Raw genomic sequence first — 19,803 nt, 5'->3', positions numbered from 1 at the left:
CGCGGTTCTATGGGGAAGATTAACGATTCTATTTGCTTACAATAAATATTCGGGAACAAGAGCTTTTATTGCACGCTGCCAGATTTCGAAGCGCGAAACTTTGCCATGACGTGGTTTTATTGAATCGGTGTCAATTTAAAGCTTGATGTTCTACAAAAATTACTGTGTGAATGGATTGAGGATATTATTAACACAAAATGGCGGGCTATCAATTTTATGAGTGGTCGATTTAGAAGTGTACAAACGCTATTGCAAATTCATGACAGAAAAGTTTTATCGAATCACGAGTGTGATATGTCAATTTAAAGCTTGAAGTGTGACGAAAATTACTGTGTAAATGGCTCGTTGATGTTATTAATACAAAATGGCCGACTATCAAATATAATATGCAATAGTCGATTTAGAAGTGTACAAATGCTATTGCAAATTCATGACAGAAAAGTTTTATCAAATCACGAGTGTGATATGTCAATTTAAAGCTTGAAGTGTGACGAAAATTATTGTGTAAATGGCTCCTTAATATTATTAATACAAAATGGCCGACTATCAAATATAGTATGCAATAATCGATTGAAAAGTGTACAAATGTTATTGCAAATTCATGACAGAAAAGTTTGATCGAATCACGAGTGTGATGTGTCAATTTAAAGCTTGAAGTGTGACTAAAATTACTGTGTAAATGGCTCGTTGATATTATTAACACAAAATGGCTGGCTATCAAGTATAGTACACAATGGTCCACTTAGATGTCTACAAATGCTAATATAATTTCATGAGATAAAATTATGACTTTGTGACACTTATAATATATCAAATTAAAGCTAAAGATTTACTGAATATAACTGTATAATGAACCACTTCACATTTTTGCATATGAACAATATCTTCTTTGATGACCAGAGTCGTTTGAAATTTTGAGAGTCCATCGCTTATCTTAATGAACAATCATTTTTTGTTAAAATTACTCACGGGGCCTTGACACACTTATTTTCAGTGATCTTCAAGCTTTAATTTGGTATATCACAAGCGCTATTTGGTGATACTTTTATGTCATGAAATTTCGTTAGAAGATACACATTCCAGAAGAGTGTATATGCAACAATCTAAATCAATACTAGTATTCTATTATACTACTTTGCATTGAGGGTGTTAATGACAGGTGCATCTATAGCATAATATTCAGTGATCTTCAAGCTTTAATTTGGTATATCACAAGCGCTATTTAGTGATACTTTTATGTCATGAATTCATGCTAGAATTTTTGTCTTTCAAAAAATCATTGTTACATATAACGAAGAATAAAATATTTTATATTGAGAATATTAATGAGCCATTCATACTGACATGTTCACTAAGTCTTTAGCTTTCATATCAACAAAATTCAATCATACTTTTTTGTCATGAAATCGCGTCAGTTTAAAATAATTTCATATACAGCCATGTAACATGAGTTTGAATATAGTCTATGTTATTTAATTTTGAAGTAGACTGATTTTACTTGCAAAATATCCATACACCTTACTTATGAATAAACCTTGCAAAATATCTACCTAACTTGCAAAATATCCCTAAACCTTGTAAAATATACATATGTATCTCTCGAATAGTCTAATATCGAGAAAAACCTTTGACGCTTATCAACAGTAGAAACGGGAGCCAACGGGGCAACACCAACTTCCCAGTGGGTCGGTACAAAGATAAAATGGCGGAGCACATGGTGTGCGAAGTGATAGGACATCCGTGTTGCATCGGTATTCACGGAATGTGCCGGATCACGACGAAAGAATACTGCGATTTCGTGCACGGTTATTTCCACGAGGAGGCATCCCTCTGTTCCCAGGTTGAATGTTTGCACGACGTTTGCGGCATGATACCGTTCCTTCATCCAGAATGGCCAGATCAATTCTACAGACTCTTCACAACTACCTTTCTTCATGCTGGGTGAGTCTTCTATCTTCACACATTTCTCATTTTATTTTTAGTAATTCACTCACTTTCATTTATTTCACTAAAATTTATATCAATTTTATTTTAGTAATTGCTTACAATTTGTAGCGACTATTATTTTTTAGAAAAAGATATTTTCCTTTTTGTGAGTCGTTAAATTGAAAATAGAGATTTGATTCAAAGTGATTGTGTTTGGTTAAATACAGTTGTGGTTGTATTAAATATAATTGTGTTTGAATAAATACAATTGTGGTTGTATTAAATTTAGTTGAGTTTGATTAAATACAGTTTGTATTGAATATAATTGTAATTTGTTAAAAAGATGACTGACAATTTTTATTTTGATTACAGAATTATTCACCTGTGTATAACGCTATTGGTTCAATATTTCCTGATGCGGGACTTGGAGAAGCTGACAGGCTCGTTGCGAATTGCGTTGATTTATTTCATCGGAGCACTTGCGGGAAACCTGGCCAGTGCGATATTTGTTCCCTATAGAGCCGAGGTACGCTTTCAGAACTATTATTCTACTCATCAGTAGTCTATCACAAAATAGTCCATACTCTTTCAATATTGCTGTGTATCTCATTTGAGAAATTCTAGTCTGGTTATTTAGAAATCAGGTAAATGAAATTTGGAAGTGCACAAATTTTTCATGTTTTGGAAGTTTAAAAATATAGGAAACCTGGAAATTTAGAACTCAGATAATTGTAAAATATAAAAGTATAAAAATGACGTCTAGAATAATAAAAATATAAAAATATCAGAACATAAAAAAGTAGAAACCTATAAATTTAAGAACAGATTTCAAATATTGCACAAAACTGCTATCGATAAAATTTCAAATAAATCCCGTCCATCAAAGTGTCAATAACGAAACAGTGAGAAGGTTTAGCGAAGGTGTCAATTAAACAAACTCCGTTAGAAGATTATACATGCAAGCGCGGTTAATAAAATAGATATCTTTAAAAGCCGGAAATAATAATTTGGCTGAAAATCAGTGGTCGATTATTCATTGAACCAAGTCGCTTTTATTAGTCTCGTCACGATGAAGTTTTAATTGGATAATCTCACGGGACGCTTAGCGGTGCGTTTCACTGTATATCGTCGATTTAATCGACGCTTTGACCCTCCAGGGTAAAGTAATTGCTCGGGGGGCCACTGTGACTTATATCCATGAAAGGGGTTAACACTATAACAATCGTTTCCTTTACGGCGTCGTTCGCGCGCCCTATCGCTCGATAGTTTACCTCTTAACACTTCGCTAAACTCCCGAGTTATACGTCAATTCCGTTTCCACTGTTTCCTTTCTATCGGGACCATCGACTGAATAAAGGCACGGAAAGCTGCCGTCCTCGTTTAACTAATACCGTCCAATTTGCTCTAATTAGTTTGGTTAAACGCAACTTACTTTCATTACCCAACAATTCTCTCACGGAATATACTGTTAATTCTCTGATTGGCTGAACAGTCACTATTTTAATCCTTTTGCCTTACATTTATTTATTGCCTCTTGCGGATTTACATGCGTTAGGGGTTTCATGACAAAAATGCTTTTACTCACAGTGTATTAATTTCAAGAATGAAGTTTCAAAGGTTGTTTAAATTTTTTCAGAACAAAGTAGCTGATTGGCGGTTGAGAATAATTTTGGAGCATCAGCAGTCAGGTCAAAATTACACTTATGATGTAGCAATTGAATAGAGATGCAAGAAATGCATTGGTCACTCCATTCCTTCAATGAAGCAGCCATTTTGTATTAAGAATGAGGTTATGTTAGAAAAACTTCTATGTCCATATTAACTCCATTCCTTCAATGAACCAGCCATTTTGTAATAAGAATGAGGTTATGTTAGGAAAATCTCTAGGTTCATATTAACTCTATTCCTTCAATGAACCAGCCATTTTGTAATAAGAATGAAATTATCTTGGAAAAACCTCTAGGTTCATATTAACTCCATTCCTTCAATGAACTAGCCATTTTGTAATAATAATGAGGTTATGTTAGGAAAATCTCTAGGTTCATATTAACTCTATTCCTTCAATGAACCAGCCATTTTGTAATAAGAATGAGGTCATGTTAGAAAAGCCTCTAAGTTCATATTAACTCCATTCCTTCATTGAGCCAGCCATTTTGTAATAAGAAAGTTTATGTTAGAAAAACCTCTAGGTTCATATTAACCTAGTCCTTTGCCAATAAGTTATAAATTAATACATCATAAGTGACACTTGATGGATGGATATCTGAAATAATTAATATAGAAACAGACTCTATAAGCCAGTGTTAAGCTCAAACGTAGACATGTTGGTTACCAATATACCCTTCATAGTTCCAGAAGTTAATCTCAAGTGAAACATCTCTAAAAGTACCTAATAAGTTAGCAAACTGCCCCTTATCAAAGTAAATCAATTACAAGAAAATGTAATCTTTACGTATTAATAATTAATAATTAAGTTCTATATTATATAACAAGTACAATGCATGATTGCAGGTCGGACCAGCAGGAGCGCACTTCGCCCTCCTCGCCACGTTGATCGTCGAAGTGCTGCACTGTTGGCCAATGTTGAAGCATCCTCGACGAGCCCTCTCGAAGCTGATCTTCATCCTGTTGGGTCTTCTTCTCCTCGGCATTCTCCCGTGGGTCGACAACTACGCCCACCTCTTCGGTTTCATCTTCGGCTTCCTCGCCGCGTACGCTCTGATGCCTTTCATCTCTTTCGGCCACTACGATCGTCGTCGCAAGATTTGGCTGATCTGGATCTGTATGATCCTGATCGTGGTACTGTTCACCCTGTTACTGACCCTGTTCTACAACGTGCCGGTGTACGAATGCGAGGTGTGCAAGTTGTTCAACTGCATCCCGTTCACCCGCGACTTCTGCGCCTCCCAGAACATCAACTTCAAACGAGAGGAGCCCGTATGACACACGGGGCCGTGCTTCGAAGTCGAGCTCGAATCGTCCTTGAGCCTGAGGCAGGACTTCTGGATGCTGCTTCTTCTGGCTCTGCAGTCTGGGATCGTGAAACGAAAGCACGGGCGCTGAGAAACGCGGGGACACCTCTGTACGCGTTTACTGCCAACGAGGAGCTCGTGTTCGTCGCTGATCGACGAACGACACTGCCTTAAAAGTAAAATAACAGCCAAGGATCACCGGTGCTCCCTTGTCCAACGGACTCCCTGTGTGGTCCTCGCTCGATTGTAAATAATATTAGACACACGCGCCTTTAACCGAGCGACCTAGTGGATCCAGAACAAAGTGTGGAACTTTCACGTGTGGTGGGACTAGGAGAACGATCGATCGACGTGCATCCACCCCTTGGAACTTGCTCGTTCGACGAGTTGTACATAGAAACGGACTCTTGTTACATATACATACTCACGATCTAAGAACGACCTTACTAAGTTTAATTTTCGAAGCGTGATGTAGATGACGATGAGAGAGCGTATGTGTGCGTGTATGTATTGCGTGCGTGGGTTGAGTTTCATTTACGGTCGTACCTCCGACGCTGGAACGATCTGTGATGGGCCACACGATTGTCTTCAAGAATATTTTTCATAACGTCGCGCAGCACAGGTGCAACATCTAAGGGATCCGTTACCGTGAATCGGATGAGCTTTAATTTTAAGGGTCGGAGGTGGAGGGATGTTCAGAGGGAAGAAGAGGGAAGATATTTATTAAGTATATCTTGGTGAGATACGAATCAATTTTTTATAACGGCGTGAGAGAGCGGGAGAAAGTGAGGTTATCAGAGAACACTTTAATCAATTTCCATCTTGTATATAATTAGAAGAGTGTTGAGGATAGAGGGTGGAGGATGAACGAGATGTACGAGTTCAAGGGTTCATTTCGTGTTAAGGTATAAACAAAGAAACAACAAAAGCACTGTGACATTCGTGAATGTGTATTTTATTATAACGGGTAATGTAAATGTAAGGGAATGCTGTCTGATAGGGGAAAGAGAGAATGGGACTTCGTTTGCGTCTTGTCTCGTGTGAACGATCATATTTACGAATTATCAATAGCGAACGTGATGTGCCACAACGTGGATCGTCGCAAGTCTGAAAGTGATTAGAGGCCGTAATCTGTCGCGATTTTTTTATAGCGTTGTTTTAACTAGTTCATTATGCTCAGTTTGTGGTATTTCATGGAAAGACTGTTCTGTTTGTACGTTTTACTTTCAGTATTAAATCGGATATAACGATAGTCTGCTGTACTTGCAAGTACACTTGAGTAATCTCTTCCCATATATCAATATAAAATTACAAAGTTCAACTCCATAAATCAGAGGCAAAAGAAAATCAGAATGGTTTCGACTGAAAGGATGGTACATTGAAATTAATTGCAAAGAAAAAAAACCGTACAGGCAGAAACGTTTCCATCTATAACAGTTTTTAAGAAGTAGACTTAGCAATTTAATTTTGAAACTTTATTAAAATGGCATGGTTTTTCATCTTCGTACATGTGGAGTGTCACATAGACGCCTTTTCAAAATTCAGAAACCTTTCTTTTTAAATTTAAATTGGAAATATGTAGTTTTAACACATTAAATGTCACAGAGGTTTATTATAAATTTAATAGCATATCTTACATTTGAATTCCAGTAAAGAGTTACTATTATATAAATGTAGTATATAGTGCTTTGAAAAAGTTTAAATAAATACAAAGGTCATTTAATTGCGGTTCTAATCCTACAAAGTAAAAAATTCAATGGTAGAAATATGAAGATTAATTATTCCTATTTTTGATAATATTTTCCCTGCAACGATTAATGTGTTAATACCCTAAAACTCTACCTCGAAGACGCAAAAAATGAGGGAAAATCTCATCCGTTCTCGAAAGATTAATCAACCTGTGACAGCGTTAAATTAAACTAAGACGAAAGCAACGATTACGATAATCGAAAACCATGCTATTCAAAAGAAAACAGTTCGACGAATCTTGACCAATCTTGCCTTGTATTTCGTATCACGATGTGGTCATTCATGCTTCCCTGTTGAATATTTTTTACCGTTCGCCTGAGCCCAGGCAGTGCACAAATTTTTTGCCTCGTACACCCCTAACGATCGGTCGGCACGAATTCACGTGTTTCTGTGCGAAGAAAAAAATCAACATTATAAAACGATTAAGCGAGAATTAATGGAGGGGCGGGGCGTGTTCTAGCGACGTTTAAGAACGATGACTTTCTCTTTGGCAAAAAAAGAAAAAGAAAAAAACGAAATGCTTTTATATTTGGTCCCACAATTCGAACGCGTAGACATCATTTGCCTCGAACATTTTCGTTTGGAAAAACTCTGTAGAAAATCTATTCGGATTACCTACCGTTTATCGAAATTCTCGCTCGCTCGAACATTCGAAACTTTTTTGTGATACACGAGCGAGCGAGCGAGAACGAGACGAGAATAAGGGGTGTGAATAGACGTGAAAATGGACAGGAGGGGGTCCAGGACCTTTGAGAAAAAACACACACCAGCGACACACTGAACTTTTCGGATTATATAAATATATAAATATATAAATATGAGTATATATAAATATACACGTATACATAAAGAAGTAAAAAAAAAAATGTGAAGTACGAGTTTAAGGTGCGAGAACGGGGTGGACGATTGTCGACGAGTAACATATTGTTATTATTGTAAATGTGTCATATACAGGTAATAGCATGCCATACAAAGAGAAAAACCAACGGTGAGAACGAGGAAAACGTTTGAGAATAACTTCGATATTTCCATACCGATCACGGCGAGGTGGAATATCGTCTTTCGCCCCGGGGACGATGAGAGTTGACTGCGTTATGCTCGTCCTTACCCTTTTAATAAAGGGTTGAAATGGTTGCGAGAATTTTCTTTCGTTACAGAAAAATATCATTAATTACTTTTGAATGCCTCAGAAGGGAAACTTGTATCACTGATTTAATATGTTCACTGCTATCACATATTTTGTGAAATTCACTTTTGAAAATATGAATTGAGTTATACATTGATGTATGAATTAAGAAATATGTTCTGAAGGGAAACTTGTATCAGTGATTTAATATGTTCATTGCTATCACATATTATTTTGTGAAAATCACTTTTGAAAATATGAATTGAGTTATACATTGATGTATGAATTAAGAAATATGTTAAAATATGAATGTTCAGAGTAGCTTCAAGATTGAAAGAATACTTTTAAATTTTTATAAAGAATCTTAAATGATAGTATTGCTTTCTATCTTACTTGTATAACAAAACATTTGAAAATATGAATTGTGTTATACATTGATGTATGAATTAAGAAATATGTTAAAATATGAATGTTCAGAGTAGCTTCAAGATTGAAAGAATACTTTTAAATTTTTATAAAGAATCTTAAATGATAGTACTGCTTTCTATCTTACTTGTATAAGAAAACATACCCTCTTCACATGTTAAATGCATCATGAAGAGCATCTTACTTGTGGCAGTGAATATATTATAATTTCAAGGTAGATCAAGGTTGATGAATAGATTATATAGTACAATTTTGTGCAATAACAATTGAGTATGAATATCAATTCAGTTTATATATTTAAAAATGTTTGCTAATTTTGTTCTCAACGTGCTTCATAAAAATTTCGTGTACTTTTGTAATTTTCAATGTACTGAGCTAAAGATCCAATGTACAAATTAAAAGGATCAGTGCCCAAGTTAGAGAATTAATCCAGAAATAAATAATCTCGCAACCTGAAAGAATCAGCCCTCTGTTAAGGGTAGGTTTCGGCCAAAAGTGCTTAACATTTAATCCGACGAACCATCCGATTACTGTATTCTTTCGAGGTGCTCGCTTTTCAATGAAACGTGATTACAAAGCGAATCGCGCTAGTTTCTCTCGATTTATCCACTTGTCGACGCGTGATAACGATTTACACACACGCAGTTAATCTCTCGGACGATTCGCTCTCGATTCCGTCGTGAGGACACTTCTAAGATACAAAGAGGGTGGTTGATGCACGCACCAATGAGAAATAAAAAAGTAATAAACGTCTTGTAAATAAAACGTATGCGTCGAAAATGGACCAAGGACCTAAATAGTGCAGCTCGTGTTGTAAAATTGATATCCCGATCTCGCTAATCACGTAGACGAGCTCGGATGGTAGGATCGTTAAGTAAAGCTACAATTTATCTCCTAATGTTGTTTAAAGTGACACACGGTGCGATACTGGATTGCGACGCGATCTGAAATTTTCATGGAAATCATCGTCACGAATTTATAATCCTTTAAGAAATGTTTGCGTTCTTATATTGTAATTATTAGCAAGATTTATGCATGACGTATTTTTCAAATTTTTTAATCATTTTTATTATTCTGTTTTGGGATGATAATTTTTATCTAGGGAGAAATCTTTCAAAAATAACTTGAAATAGTATGAGGAATTTTTGTGAATGATTTCAGTGATAAACTCTCTTGACTTGAAGTAATTATTGCAATGTAATAATGCAATATAAAGAAAGTTTAGTAGGAGGTTATGGTTTTATGTTTATTTCTAATATATTGTAATTTTGTAAATTTTAAGTTATGTTTTAGGATGACAATTTTTGTCTAGGAAGAAATCTTTCAAAAATAACTTGAAATAGTATGAGGAATTTTTGTGAATGATTTCAGTGATAGACTCTCTTGAATTGAAATAATTATTGCAATATAATAATGCAATATAAAGAAAGTATAGTAGGAGGTTTCATGTTTATTTCTAATACATAATTTTATAAATTTTAAGAAAGATCTAATAATTGTGTATTTTATAATTTTAAGGAAGATGAAATGATGAGAATTGTATTCGACAAGGACCTAAATTCTTCGAACAAATCGATACGTTCTTTTCACAAAGTTTCCTAACGATGGACGACGCATCAATCATGCGAGCTAGAGAGAGGCAGTAAAGAAACAATTGGTGTTGAGCTACATCCCTGAAATATCCATTCATCTATTTCAGCTAAAAGACACGTACATCATTAATCACAAAAAACTGTACACTCTAATCGAAAGAAAAATCGCTACACTTTATCGTGTCTGGAATAAATTTTGTTCAACAATTCACGTGGATATATTGGATAATAGATTGACTTTTAAAGACTATTTTTATTAATACTGGTTAGTTAAAATTTTGTGAAAGAAAGAAGAGATTAATGCAAGCTACTGTACTGAAATTCTCAGACTTTAAATTTTTTGTATTTTTAATTGTTCAAGGTTTATATTTGTAAATTTTCAAATTTCTGTTTGTAAGTTTTACAACTTTACCCTCAGAGTTGTTTATAAGCTTTTAATTGTAAAATCCTTGAATTTGTAAAGTAATTTCTGTTTCTAAATATGTGAATTTGTTAATCTCAATATTTAAGTCCAATTGTGTCAAATTTGCAATTTTGTAAATTTACTATTAGCTTTTTGTAAATTTCTGAATTTCTGAATTTCTGAATTTCTGAATTCCTGAATATTTGAATTTCTGAATTTCTGAATTTCTGAATTTCTGAATTTCTGAATTTCTGAATTTCTGAATTTCTGAATTTCTGAATTTCTGAATTTCTGAATTTCTGAATTTCTGAATTTCTGAATTCCTGAATTCCTGAATTTCTGAATTTCTGAATTTCTGAATTTCTGAATTTCTGAATTCCTAAATTTCTGAATTTTTAAATTCCACAACTTGTAAATTAAACCCTTAAATTTCCAACTTTTGTATTTTAAAATTTATGAAACCTTAAATTCTTCACCAAATCACCAAATTTCTAACCTCCAATTTTCAAATTCGTGAAATTAGTAAAATTCCGCAATTGGAGAATCCCTAAATTTCTAAACAGCAAATTCCCTAAGTCCCTAAATTTGAAAAAATGTGACGGCCAAGATAGAATGTCGCATATATCTTTTAGTAAATGAACTAAAATAGAAGATTTGCAATAAAAAATAGACGAGTGACGATCGATCCGTGAGATTTCAGTTGCGTTGATATTCAAGAAAAAAAAACGGAGACAGAGCGAATCCATGCGAGAGTAAATAAATATATGAAAAGGATTCTAATTCTAATGACAGTCCTCGATCCCCTTTTATAATATACATATATATATACATATACATATTACACGTGCACAGAATATATATGTATACATATATATAAATGTAGTGGAAGAAAATTCCACCACAGCCGCGCGGTATTATTTTTCTGTATCCCTGTATCTATAACGAGTGATATAAGTATTAAACGATGGACTTAAGGGTTACGAGTAATACGACTGTACTATTAAACGATCATTACGATTACTTCGCCAGTTTTTGTTTTCATCTAGTAATCGGTAAGGTTTTCGATTACGATTATTATTACTGATCATAAACGATGCATTGTAATTGTCGCTGTTATATACAATACATACATACGTGCGTAAATATAGACATATACGGTGTGTGTAGATACGCGTATGTGTACGCGTCTACGTATGCACACACGCGTATATGTGTATAAGTCTTGAACAACATATTAATTTAATAACAATAAAGAAAACGTGAAACTCATTTCATCGATGTTTCATTCTACGCTTTTTTTATTTTATCTTTATTCGTTTTGGTAAATGTATTGACTTTATTATTTCTTGTAATCTTTATTGTTTTTTTTTGTAAAATAATCTTTATTGCTTGTTTGTAAAATAATCTTTATTGTTTGTTTGTAAAATAATCTTTATTATAATTTGTAAGTAGCTAGTAAGCATGAGGTATTTCCATGAGATGCATTGTAAAACTCAAGTTTAGTAATTGATATATGTTGATTGTTTGTTTCTTTGTTTATTTCATGACTCATAATTTGTAGCATTTTTAATTAACTACATGATTTGTTCTTATAACTTGATTTATATATTTAATAAATTTCTGTTGGGCTTAATGTATGATTTCTAGGTTTCATATATGTGATTTCTTTTTGTAATGATTTATATTCTTTTGTACGATTCTGATGGACATTTGGGAAGTCAAGAAATAAACAGTTTAATGAAGATATTGTGATTTACTTACCTTATAGAATATCAGTACCTCTAGAAAAAGTATAGTGTAGAAAACAGTACCTCTCCTGCTGATAGTGCACTGTAGAACTATTAAAAAAGGTTTTTTTATTATAAAATATTGTTAAAGTTCATAAATTGTAGTTAAAAATTGAGTAATTATTTTACTTACACGTGTGCTTCGTAAGTTCGGAACGGGACTATTGCGCATACGCGTAGTTTGCGCGGGATACACTCACTGCGCATGCGCGCTGGTTTGCGCGGGATGCCTCTTACTGCGCATGCCTCTTCAGCCTTTCTGCGATCCTAATACGAAGAATGGATTCAGGCATTTGCCACTAGATGGCGCTAATATACTTTTCTCAGGAATTACCCTGTTTTCATACTTGAAATAAATTCAAGGTTTTAATAAATACATACATTCATACTTAAAAAAGTAGATATAACAAGAGATGACACTAGGAAAGGAAACCTACCTATTTAAAAAAAACAGACGCAACCAATTTAAATTCTCAAATAAAGAGAATGGGGGGTGCGCACGTGCATAATATAGAAGTACAGCTAAAAAAGAATAGTTTAAACCTTGCATACATACCAGTAATTTATTTGTTGTACAAAGTTTTTCAAAGTTTTGCATTTTATTATAACATTGGTAAATCTTCTAGATTTGTATGAAGTATGGAACTTGTAATATGCTCACTTGAATATTTCCGTAAAAGAAAATGTGGAACAAATGAAATAATTTAATTCGTAGCTATTAGCTCGATATCGTTCTCTAAAATTTTTTATAAAAATGTTTAGAAAACGATATCGATTACCAGGTCACACCACGTGGAGGTTGCTACGACAGTGACCCACCCTAACTCCAAATCCCATCCACCCTCCAAATGCAACCTCATTTATCAGAAGGATAAATGAGTTCCGACTCTACTTAGCTCATAGGCTCGCACATACAAGTTCTTTACCACAATCCAGTAAAGAACTTGTATCACACACGCTCACACACATACATTAACTTAATACTAATCGCATGGGATCCCACACACGCACGCTTAACTTATTCTAAACGCCGCACGGTACCTCTCATTCCAAGATTGCACTCAAATAATCTATGACGAATTCAAAAAGCAAAGGGGCAAAAAAGAAAGTTAGAAGAACTTTCTACTAAAAGCAAAGAAAGTTAGAAGAACTTTCTGACAAAAAGAAAAGAAAGTTAGAAGAACTTTCTGACAAAAAGAAAAGAAAGTTAGAAGAACTTTCTGCTAAAAAGGGGACCATTATTTTTCGCCAAGTGAACCTTGCTTTCCATGGGTCAAAGGGTAGTCCATAGTGGCTTACGTGAACCACGACGGCAAAGATGAACCGAAGATACCTTTGGCAAGAACGAGTGATACACCCCAGTTGGCGGAGGGTTTCCCATTTCTGACGCGCGGGCGACTTATACAGAGGACACCCTTGCCGTGATGCCCCTTGGCAGTATGGCGGCAGATCGGGGGGGCACATCATGCTATGAGAGGTGCTCCCCCCGTTCGGCCCCGCCGGGCAAAGAATATCACTCGCGCTACACCGGCACTTGCAGCTCACCTCTACCGCGTGTTCACAGCGCTATGAACCCCCAATGATCCACTTGGGCGCAGAACGATTGACAAAAAATAAGTGGGTATACTACAAACTAACGCGTACAAAGATTGAGAATTGTGAAGATGAGTGCAAGTTGGAATGAGAGGTACTTACAAGGACCCACCCACCCTTCCCACACGATTACAATTAGTTAAAACTAACACACGCATAAAATCAACTAGCGCACGCATAAAATTAGCTTAAAACTAACGCACGCATCCCTCGATGATCCCACGATGATCCCTCGATGATTGATATCCTCAATGATGACCTATTACCTGTAGAATAAATAGGTGTAACAATAATTCATACTGACATGTAAATTTATATTAACATTTTCAGAATAAAAATTAAATAAACCTCGAATCGACTCGGTAAAAACCTGAAACATACAAATACAGTTAAAACACATATGAATAAATAAATTACGTACATAAAATAAAAACTTGAAACATACAAAAATGATTAAGCCCTAAATGTGCCTTTTGTTCTAAAATTGCACTTCTATGATTTAAAACTTTGTAGAAAAAAGGGGTAAAGAAGAAAGTTGGAAGAACTTTCTTTTAAGTTTGAAGCAATTGACAATAAAAATGATTGGGGACTACTAAACTCTAATATGTAACAAGTTAAAAAATTGAGATAAAGATGAGTGCAAGTTAGAACAAAAGGCACTTACAATGTGCGCAGGCTTTTCGCCACATATTGTGACGAAAAACCTGCGCCCGAGCCCACCCTTCCTCCCACAGCTCGAAATAAAAAATTTAATGCATTAAACAGAACTTACAAAAAATTACATACTGCAACAGACAAAAGTAATTGAGACAAATATAAATTATTTGAATACTTACATAAAATAAAGATCTGAAACAGATAAAAGTAATTAAGACAAAAATGAATGATTTCAATACTTATATGAAATAAAGATCTGAAACAGAAAACTTATTAAGACAAATACAAATTATTTCATTACTTACTTAAAATTGAATTCTGAAACAGACAAAATTTTATTAACACAGAAAATGGTGGGAGAGGGGGCAAAATTTTTCTTTATTTCATACAAGAATTTCAAAAAATACAAAACGCAATGAAAATTGCGGATTTCAGAAGGGAAAACAACATAACTTACCAAAAAATTAAATTCTGAAACAAACAAAACTTTATTAACACAGAAATTTGAGAACAGAGAACATAGCTTACCAAGAATTAAATTCTGAAACATAGAAAAATTTATTAACATAGAAAATGGTGGGAGAGGGAGTAAAATTTTTCGTTATTTCATACAAGAATGTCAAAAAACACAAAACGCAATGAAAATTGCGGACTTCAGAAGAGAGCACAACATAACTTAGCAAAAAATAAAATTTGAAACATACAAAACTTTATTAACCTATAAAATTGTACGAAAAGAAGTGAAACAGCCCTACCGAAAAACAAGAAACACAATGAAAATTACGAATTTAAAATCAATCAACAATAAAACAATTTATACAAAATCGATTCCTGAAACAGAGAAAAATAATTAACACATAAAATTGGGAGAAATTAAAATCGCGAAGGGATATAAAATCTCTAATTTCGTAATAAAATCGCAAAGGGATATAAAAATCTCGAATCGCGAGGGGGTATGCAAATCTCTAATCTCAAAATTTAATCGCAAAGTTATACAAAAATCTCTAATCGCGAAATTTAATAGGGAGGGCATAAAAATCTCGAATCGCGAATAAAATCGCGAGTGGCTTTGCTCGTAAAAATTTGAGCAAAACTTGACGATACATTTTGTATCGTTCAAAAAACGCATGTAAAATACAAGAAAATAATAGCGAGCATAGTGACAGAATGACTGTCCATCCTAAGATCTTAGGATGGACATTCATTAATAGTTCCCCTCTTCTTTGGCAACTTTTGCCGGGGCTCTTCGGCATATAGCCTCTTCTCTCTTCGGCAAAGCCTCACAAAAATCACTCGCGAATTTTTACGGTAACTCGGACATTCTTATTTTTCACATAAAATTTCAATTTCGCTATCAATCTCCATAAACAGATAGCAGACAATTTTATAGAAATAAAATTGCACCACTATCCATTTATTTCGATCGATAACAAAATCGAAATTCTATGTAATAAGTTAAATTAATAAGAAAGAAAAATTACTCAAAAAGATACGACCAGCGATTCTCAGAATGCGCTGTCCGTAAAAGAATATCCGAGCAGAATATTTTATTTCACTGCACTTCACTTCACTTTGTACTTCATTTTTGCAGTCGGATCTAGAACCCGACTGCGACTTACAAACTAAAAGGCCTGGCCTGAACGAACAATCGAGTTCAAGAGAATATTAAATAAATTCATATTTAATATTTTTCTCTTCTCGATTTTTCGTGAACCCCCCAGATGCAAGCCTCTCACGTGTGAGAGAGGAGGACAGAGAAACGTGAAAGCTTGCTCTGGCCCTACCTACTTAAAACTAACTCATTCACACCAGAAGTAAGCTACCTGCCTGCCTATCGCTATATTTAAAAAATTGCAAAGTCCATTCTCACAAAAACACACTCCACGGTTCTCACACATACCACCCGGGTGCAAAATAGCCTAATCCTAGGGAGTACGTCCCGGGACGTCTCCGACACCCGAGTTCAATACTACATTCACACTCTAAGTTCATACCTTTTTGCTGAAATCGATCGACAATCGACAGTGAACATATTTCATTTTCTTATTCTTTCAAATATTCAATGTAATATGTACTTGTAATAATTTTAACTACTTATACAATTTTCTAACTTAATTTATAAAATTTTCAAATGACTCTACTTGCATTTTGTATGCATTTGCAAATGACTCTACTTGCATTTTGTATGCATTTTCAAATGACTCGACTTGCAATTGTATGCATTTTCAAATAGAATTTTGCAAAATTTAAAAAATAAATCGACACAAGGTCCACGACCTAACCACACACACACGTGTAACTTGTGTCGATAATTCACTGTCAATTTGTCGATCGCCAAACATCTTAAAACTAAACCGTGTCCACCTGCCCTAACCCATGCGAGTAGCATCTAAGCACGCGCATGAGTATAGAGCATAAAAATGAACACGGCCACATGTATTTTCACCTACCAGTTTTCTTCATGTGTGCTGAAAATCCTGAGCTAAAAAACGTGATTAGAAACATGCTAATAAAGTGTCTTCCAGCAAAAATTGACTCTAACTTTAAAAACTTTCAAAATGGAAAATGGAAGATCACTTCGCAAAAATCTAAGTATACGATTGTTTCATGTTTAACAGATTTGTGATATCAAAGTACATTTCTAAATGACTCAAACATTCGTAAATAACTTTGATATCGAAATCTGTTTCTCGCGATACTTTCTTGTACATTTATTTAAAAAATTTTCACGCGTACGTAAAAATTGAAAGTGATTCGATAACTTTATGAAAGTGACTCGATAATTATTGTGAAATCGGAGGGTCATCCGACTTCTATGTACTAATTTTAATTTTAAATTGAAAAGAAGTTAAAACGCGATGTACAAGAAAACCCTGACCTGAGCTAATAAATGAAATAGACAGTGTGTACGAATTTTGCACGATCGTACAGTCGTGTGTCACTATGCTCGCTCAAAAATATAAAATACAACCAGTTCCCGTGTCGCTTCGGACCATTCGTCCTACGACATGATGGGAACCGGAGGAATCGTAAAGCATGCGACTCACCGATCGCTGACTTGCGCCACTGCAATTGTTTTGCCGGTAAAGCATCAGAGATTCGTGCTGCTTCGGACTGCTTTGGATTGGTTTGGACTGCTTTGGACTGCGTTGGCAACGTTTGGATTTGGCAGGTTGACCATTGGATTGGAAGTTCGACCATTGGATTGATAGAGTGACCTTCTGTAATCATAGCAGGACAACAATTTAGTAACTGTCTATCAATTTGCATTTCGATTAGTTTTTGTGACTTTGATAAGCATGCATGCAAAACTACATACAACTACATTACAAAAACTGGTAATAAATTTGCAAACGTGTATCAAAACGTATAGTCACTCAGTAAAACATTATAAAATGTTCGGAAAAGTATGTCAATGCACTTGAATAATTATTGTATGCCATATGTTAAAACGTTTGCAAATTTATACTAAAATAAATAGATAACTACATTGTAAAACACATTAAAACACCAGTACAAATATGCCAAAACATTTAAATAATCATTCCATAATACACATTAAAACATTAATAACAATTTGTTAAAATATTTAAATAACCACTCCATTAAATATACTACAGCACCAGTAACAATATGTCAAATCATTTAAATAATCATTGCATAAAGTACACTGAAGCACCAGTAACACTATGTCAAATCATTTAAATAATCATTGCATAAATTACACTAAAGCACCAGTAACACTATGTCAAATCATTCAAATAATCATTGCATAAATTACACTAAAGCACCAGTAACACTATGTCAAATCATTCAAATAATGCATAAATTACACTAAAGCACCAGTAACACTATGTCAAATCATTCAAATAATCATTGCATAAATTACACTGAAGCACCAGTAACACTATGTCAAATCATTCAAATAATCATTGCATAAAGTACACTAAAGCACCAGTAACAATATACCAATACACTTAAATAACCATTACATAAAGTGCACTAATAACCACTAACACTTTGTAAAAACACTTAAATAACCACTCCACAAAATACATTAAACCACTAAAAAATTAATAAAAAATTTAAATAACCGCACCATAAAACACAGTAATAAATCCGTATACACATTCACAATCACTTAAGGAAACACAATAGTAAAGTCACTGACACTTGTAGAACCACACCATAAATTTTGTTAATACACCCCCATAATTAATAAAAAATATTTATTAAAGCACACTAAACACTGTTATTAATACACTAGGTACACTTATATATCCGTATATGCATGCAGGTAACACACCACTAAAGTCACTGACACTTGTAGAATTACACCATAAATTTTATTAATACACCCACGTATTTATTAAAAAATATTTGTTAAAGCACACTAAAGACTAGTAGTAGTACTCTAGGTAACCCGGGGACAAGCACAGTATCGGATAAATGAAGCCTTGACTCGTACCGGTAAGTGTTGACAGGTGCGGTCCGACCTCCTCGACTTCCAAAATAAAACTGAGAGCATTTGACCTCCCTCTACTGCGAGAGTTATTGGTAGTTGACAACAGCCAATTAGACATCGTAATGATCCACCGATCGATCTAATTGGATCTCTTGGAGGGATTCGTGATTTACAGTAACCAATTAGACATCATGTAATCGACCAATAGCGTGCAGCCACTATGATTACATGTTGTATTATTATTCTAATGTTAATTTTTGCATAATTTTATATTTTTCGATTGTTTATTAACAAATTTATTGTTGTAACTATTTAAATTTATTATTTTTTTTAACTCACCTTTGAGGATATGTTGCAAAATGATTGTTAATTAATATATTACGATATATTTTGTTGCGATTAATAATTTTTTAGTTACTCATTTATAAAATTGTTGTAACTATTCGAATCTGTCGTTTTTATTAACTTACTCAAGCAGATATGTTGCAAAATGATTGTCAATTAATATATTACGTTTCTTTTTGTAACTCATTATTATATAAATTAATTATTGTAATTCATTATTTTCATAACTTTTTCGCGTGAATATCTTGTAAATTGTCTACGAATTATTGCATTTAAATTTATTTTTATGTAATTCTTTATAATTATTTATTACCGAAGAAACTCAGTACAGTGTGCGAACTGTTTTGAACACACGATAGTTTCATACTTTTTTAATGTTTTACGCGCGGTTTTTTAAAAAGTGACGTCATCAACGAAAATCGAAGTAGCGCCATCTCTTCGGCGAACAGGGTGAACTACACGGTTTTGAAACTGCAGTTTCATTAGTTCTCCACATTGCCACAGGACGGCGCCACCTGTATTTTCCGTTAAATTCAATTGATATTTTTATTAGTATAATTGATTATAATATTAATCGAATTACATCGAAATGCAAGGACTAATTAACTTCGAATAGAAACGCTTTTTTTTTATATATCTTCAATCGATTATTTATCATAAGAGGGACAGTTTTCAGACAAGTTTCCACCGTTCTCCGTTAATTGACGCCACGATACAGTTCCAAATAATATTTTATATAAACAAAAAATAAATTATTCTCAA

At 34.0% G+C, this 19,803-nt stretch overlaps 1 protein-coding gene across 4 annotated transcripts in view; it reads left to right on the top strand.

Annotated features, from left to right (window-relative positions):
- The window catches only part of rho-5 (rhomboid-5), a 260,083-nt gene extending 248,620 nt beyond the window's left edge, over nucleotides 1-11,463 (top strand). For 3 of the 4 annotated variants that reach the window (XM_076534129.1, XM_076534131.1, XM_076534132.1), the window contains 3 exons: nucleotides 1,645-1,941; nucleotides 2,299-2,452; nucleotides 4,438-11,463. In XM_076534129.1, coding sequence (XP_076390244.1) covers nucleotides 1,645-1,941; nucleotides 2,299-2,452; nucleotides 4,438-4,869 — 883 coding nt within the window. In that variant the 3' untranslated portion in view covers nucleotides 4,870-11,463. The remainder of the gene's footprint in view (nucleotides 1-1,644; nucleotides 1,942-2,298; nucleotides 2,453-4,437) is intronic. The other variant, XM_076534130.1, reaches the window with a different exon arrangement.
- Nucleotides 11,464-19,803: the final 8,340 nt, after the last annotated feature.

This window comes from Megachile rotundata, chromosome 8 (genome assembly GCF_050947335.1).
Source record: "Megachile rotundata isolate GNS110a chromosome 8, iyMegRotu1, whole genome shotgun sequence".
Lineage (NCBI taxonomy): Eukaryota > Metazoa > Arthropoda > Insecta > Hymenoptera > Megachilidae > Megachile > Megachile rotundata.
Note: the sequence above shows the minus strand (reverse complement) of the source record. Positions and strands in the feature narration are given on the sequence as shown.